Here is a 6,000-nt window from a genome sequence, read left to right as displayed (position 1 = left end):
AGTTTAATTATCCAGATGACAGCTATAAAATCCTACTCCTGTGCTTGAATATTTTAAAGCAACAACGCCCAGTTTTTCAAATATGTGCTTGTAGCCAAGTACTTAGACAAAAGCTCTCAGGGAAGAAGAGAGTGTATGTGCAATTCCCATTTGCATACACAATGGGAGATTGCATATGCCCATATTAAAGATGCAAATCTGTGAGGAGGTTTGTATGTGCTGGCTGACCATTTGAACCAGACCTACCTTCCTTTTCTGTTCTTTCATTCAGGAAGGGGAGGGATGGTTAAATTATTCCTTGAGGATAAATCATTTCGCATTATTAACTCTTCTTAACAACAAAGCTGCATAAATTAAATGTAAGATTATCTGCTGTGTCCTCAGTGGAATGATTAGGAGGGAATCTACAGGAAAGAAATGTGGTCAAATGATTTGAAGACTTGCTAAATGGGATGCAAATCTCATCTTGAATTCTTAACAAGCTCAAGCACAGACCGGCCTTCTAATGAGCAAACTCTGCTTGGCGTATCTGTGTAACCCCCCAGAGCAAAGTTATAAAGAAAATGGATCATGGTTCATTTTCTCTACCAGGTGAGGATTTTGTTTTTATTGGCACTTTTGACCAGGCACTCCTGGTGCTCCTATTACCTTTACCCATGGTGGCAATTTTTGTGATGCTGCTTTTAGTCTGCCAATCTGAAGTGGCCCCATTTCTCATTTCCCATCATAACACCTGATGAATGTTTCTTGGGGAGGTCAGGTTTGGGTTCTCCACAAGGTACGTGCCTGAAGGGATGATGTTTCTATCAAAAAGATCAAGAAGTTGCTTTTTTGTCCTCTCTGCCAGCACAGACTCTTTGTGTCACTCTGGTGATGGCACCATAAGGGCAAACAGAATCATAACTCTTTAACTCAGCATTTTTGGGGGCTTGATGAAGACTAAAATTCAATTAATGGCCGCAATGAATGGCAATTCTACCCATAATAGACAAATTCCCAGGTTTTTCCTGTGAATCAGAGCTAGGCTTTGATTCAGTTTCCTCGTTACCTTTGGCTTGTCTCTCCTATTTACATGAGCATATGTGCACACACAGACACACACTTATTTGTTTGAGCAAAATACTAAACAAAAGAGAATTACAAGCCCTGGCTCTAAAAATGAGGGGGAAAAATTTATAAGGGCTGTTAATATGAATTAAAGAGGAAAAATACGCCTGACTGAGTTCTGTCAATGGTTAATATATTATTTCCTAAGAAACATGGGTTAAGACAAGAGATTTGTTAAAACAAAGACAGGTCAGTCCTCCTATGTTATTTGCTGAAGAGGTTTCAAGCACACCTTTCTGTGCTTTGTTAACTCTCCAGGAGGCTACAGGAGGATTTTCTCTGCAGAGTCTCTCATCTGTAGGTCACAGTGACCTGACTGTGGGGGCTGCACTGCATAAATGGAACTCTCCAGATAAGCAGCAACATTTATTGCATACTTTGTCAACATATCTCTGGCCACACACTTGTTCTCAAAGCACTCTGTTTTGATATTGGTTTTATTAAAATAGATTTCAGAAAGGGAAATGTAAAATAGTTTAGAGATTGCAACATAAACATGTTGTTCAAGAGCTGAGGGAACCCACACCAAACTCCAGCAGGCTTTTTTGTACATTACAAGCATGGATAAAATGTATCCTGAGTCTCTTTTTTCTTATACTGATTTCTTCAAATAAAAAAAAAATGATACCAAAATACCAATATCTCACACAGGGAAAGACACAGGTCTCACAATGTCCCTTACAATCTGGAAGATTATTGAAATTAAAATAAAAAAAATAGCTAAAGCCAAGAAGATCTAAGGACTAGAAGAGGGAGAATTTTGCCTTGGTAATTTCATAGTCAGTTTCTCACCTTTCGAGCTGCTGCCAGAGCTCCTGAGCAGCACATGTGGGCAGGATGACATGTCCTCCATGAGGCAAGGTGGCCAATTTTGCAGGCTTTACCTGCTCCTCAAGTATCAACTCATGTCTCCTTGGAGGAAAACCCATGGGCTAGGTGGCTCAATCGCAGGCTCTGGTCTGACTCTGGGTACAAGACACAGCCCTGCAAGGTCTCTTTTCAGGGATGCAAATTATAAAACATGTTTAACTGTGCAAATGTCCAGGCAATGGGTTTGCATGAAGCAGATGTTCTGTATCAACCTCATGTGCCTGATGTATCTGTGAGAGGATTTACTAGACTGGCTTCTAGACTACTATGCTTTTGTTTTCCTGAGCTGCCAGGTCTCATTCCTAGTAAATGGACAGAGCTCAGCCAAAAAAGTGTGACATGACACACTGCAAGAGTTTTCCCTATTTATCATCAAAAGTGGGGTAGCATTTGCCAAAGAACATCCCTCATTTTTAGGCAAATAATAGATTCAGGACCCTTAAAAAATATAACTAGATTATTTGTCATTTTAGAACATCATCATTCAGTCACTTCCATCGGGATGGGTTTTAATGGCTGCATACCAGCACACAATATATGACATAAAGCATTTGTGAAAAAAAATGATTCCTCTGAGTAGTCAGATGATCTTCCCAGAGATGAAGTGTCTTTCCCACTTTTCTCTTTCATTCTTCCTCTTCCTGGATCTTGGAGGGAGTGTGACTTGTGTTGAGTAATGAAATTTCCCCCGCCAAAACACACTGTCTTTGATCTCCCCTGTTTTATGCACTAGGGAGCTGATAGTTCCTTCCCTGGCTAGGACTGAATGAATAATCACCTCCTGTTGTTATTCACATAAGATTCAGATGCTGAAATGTGAAACTGACGACAGGGGAAATTATGGATAGAAGCATCAAAATTTGCTACTGAAATTTTATGAGCTGTAGGTAGGAAACATTTAAAGCACATCACATTTAAACATGGAGACTCCAAGCTTTTATAATTTCATGGGGTAGAACTGTGAGCTCTTTGTGAGATGGGAATGAAGCCCAGACTGCTCTCCTGGTGTTTTCTTTATGCCACATATCCACGCACCGACACATAATCAGCATGAGAAAACCTTACCCATCCATGAATCTTTGTTGCAATTTGGAATGATGAACCATGGAAAAATTAGATATTCAAATAATGTAAAAAAGTCTGTACATTCATTGAGATGCTAGTAAAAACTCCTGTAAAATCAGAAAATCTTGATTGAAATTTTTTATCTTTCTTCTTTTTAACTTTTTTTTGGGGTTGTTATTTCAACATATTTCAGCTTGTTTCCTTCAGATCTTCCAATCTGGACCAGTACGTAACAATGTGTGCACGGAGGATTTTTTTTTAGAAGGGAAGGAGAAATCCTAAAAGGAGTATACAAAAAATTAGGATTTCACATGAACTTTTGTGCAGGGATTTAAAAGCCACATCTAGAGCCATTGTTCTTTGTGCAGCCCAGGCAGTATAATACACAAATGCTGTTGTATGGCAAGCCTGACTCATGTGTCTTGGTGGATGGAGCAGCCCATTGGCCCATGCTGGCATATCCAAGGCTCCCAGACAGACAAGTGAATTCAGCTTTGTGAAAACAGCTTTAAAGAACACCCTTTTTATTATGAGGGGTTTTTCTTGCCCTCATTCTTGCTCTTTCTTACCTTGAAAACAAACCCTAAACCAAAACAACTCTTTAATACAAACTCTGACGAAACAGGTTTCTCTGAGCCTGCCAATCTAAACCAACACAAACACCACCCAAAGTGACACTTCTGCACAGGGTAAGGCAGGTCTACACAGTGTGGAACTGCAAAGATCCAGCATAGCTGGAGATGCCTCCTGCCTCCCTGCTGTGCTCAACAGAAATGGGAACATCACGAGATATTCTCATTCCTAGCAAGCCTGTGCTGGAGGAGGGCTTAAATTGGCCTTCTGTCTCCTGTAACCCCAGGAGATGTGATTAATGAAAAAAGCTAATTATCTATATTGCTAGAACACAATTCACAGGAAAAGAAATTAATTCTACATATTTTTTGAAACTGTATATAACCACTATTTAATTCTCAATAAGCAACTAACATCTCCCTAGTATGAAGGGAATCTCTGCCTTCATGGTGGGAGATACCAGTTTATGATCTCATTTATTTCTTGAGACAGTTCTACATGAACACTTTGGCACTTTGTTCTTCAAGAACTGATAAAGATGATATGTCATCTCTGATGTTTGTTCATTGAACAAAAATAGGGAATTGGAAAGAATTTTCTTTTCATAAAAAATAAGTTTGCATGTTATGCTGAAGTCATTACTCAAATTCACAAACTTGCAAGTGATTAGCACACTGCCTCAGACAGAAATTTATGCAAGCATTTCAGTTCAAGTGGTTCAGGGGAACCAAAGAATAAATATTGCCATCACCGTTTTTTGATGCAGGAGGGCAATGGCCATTTCTTGTGTGGAAAGTATGAGCAGACGAGGAGATCTCTGTTCTGTAAATCTGGGCTTGCATTTCACAACAACCAAACTTGCTCAAGAGAATGAAGAAATCCCTGCGGAAAGTCTTGGTGAAAATGGCGTAGAGGAAAGGGTTAGCGCAGGAGTTGATGGGGTAAAACAAAACCAGGAGGATCTTGGAGTTGGACACGGTGATGAGAGGAACCTTGAGTGAGGCTGAAATGGCAAAGAAAGAGATTGGTGCCATGCAGAGGAAGTCGGTGAAGATCAGTATGGCCATGCGCTTGGCAATCTTGGTGTCGCTGTTGGAGGAGACCACGTTGGGGTTGCGCACGGTGAAGTAGATGCAGGTGTAGCAGACGCAAATAACGACGAACGCCAGCACATTCAGCACTAAGAGAAACATAACGTAAGCCTGGGCAAACGGTGTTTCTATATCCATGGGCAGACAGATGCTGACCTTCATGTAGCTGCTGACCCCAAATATGGGAAGGAGCGCTACTGTGAAGGCAAACACCCAGCCAAAAATCATGACGATCACGGCGTGCCGCAGCCGCACCTTGCGGTGCAGCTGCATGGCGTAGGTGATGGTGTGCCATCGCTCCAGGGTGATCACTGTCAGCGTGTAGACTGAGAGCTCGCTTGCAAACACTGTGAAAAATCCTGCAGCATTGCATCCTGCCCCAGTCTGCCAGTCTATGGCATAGTTGTAGTACTGGCTTTTGGTCTGGATGTCTACAGAGGCAATAAACAGCAGGTAGATCCCTATGCAGAGGTCTGCAAAGGCAAGATTGCACATTAGAAAGCGAGGAACAGTGAGTTTGTATTGACTGCTTATTAAAATAATGAGGACAACAGTGTTCCCAGTAATAGCTAAAATGTTGATGAACCATATCAGGACTCTCAGAATGTTGTATCCCATGATATCTTCACATGGGTTGAAAGCATCAGGTTTAGGAGAGCAGGCTACATTAACTACTTCATTGCATAAACCATAGTCAAATTCATTCTCTGCTGGGTCAAATCCTATGCCATAGTTGGAAATAAAATCTTCTGCTGCAGACCTTCTCCGTAGTTTTTTGCCAGGCTTCTCCTCAAAGTCTTGCTTCACCTGAGATATGCTACATATCGGATGTAATTCGGTCCTGAAATTGTAAAAATAGTAGAGTTGCAAGCTAAGAAACACAGTATGAGGCAAAAAACAAACACAAAATCCTCCAGTTTCCATTAACAGCACAGTTTTTCTGGTTAGCTGATTATACAGATTACCCTAGAGCCTGAAATTAATAGTGCGGTTGGCCCCTATTTATAAAATACTACAAGAACATGCAAATGACTTGGAAACACCATAAACTACATGGGAAAGGAAAACTTAATGTTTGCCTAATGCTCAGGATGCAGTTATCCACCTGGATAGCACACTCTGTAAGAAGCCTCCCTCATTTGAAATTAATTTCTCACCTAAGCTGTCTGTGACAAGTGTGGGGGAAATACATGACAATGAACACCAATGTAAGACTGATCTTTGAGGAATGAGTCAAGTCAGCTGCAAATTCCCAAATTCCCTTTTTCCTAAAGGTTTTGACCACCACCATCTT

At 40.9% G+C, this 6,000-nt stretch overlaps 1 protein-coding gene across 1 annotated transcript in view; it reads right to left on the bottom strand.

The window, feature by feature from the left end:
* Positions 1–3,993: 3,993 nt before the first annotated feature.
* Positions 3,994–6,000, bottom strand: part of FSHR (follicle stimulating hormone receptor) — a 78,578-nt gene continuing 76,571 nt past the window's right edge. The window contains exon 10 of the mRNA XM_041489405.1: positions 3,994–5,547. Coding sequence (XP_041345339.1) covers positions 4,320–5,547 — 1,228 coding nt within the window. The 3' untranslated portion in view covers positions 3,994–4,319. The remainder of the gene's footprint in view (positions 5,548–6,000) is intronic.

Source organism: Pyrgilauda ruficollis, unplaced genomic scaffold (genome assembly GCF_017590135.1).
Source record: "Pyrgilauda ruficollis isolate IOZ18807 unplaced genomic scaffold, ASM1759013v1 scaffold93, whole genome shotgun sequence".
NCBI classification, from domain to species: domain Eukaryota; kingdom Metazoa; phylum Chordata; class Aves; order Passeriformes; family Passeridae; genus Pyrgilauda; species Pyrgilauda ruficollis.
The sequence above is the reverse complement of the archived record's forward strand: the minus strand, read 5'-3'. Positions and strand labels throughout refer to the sequence as shown.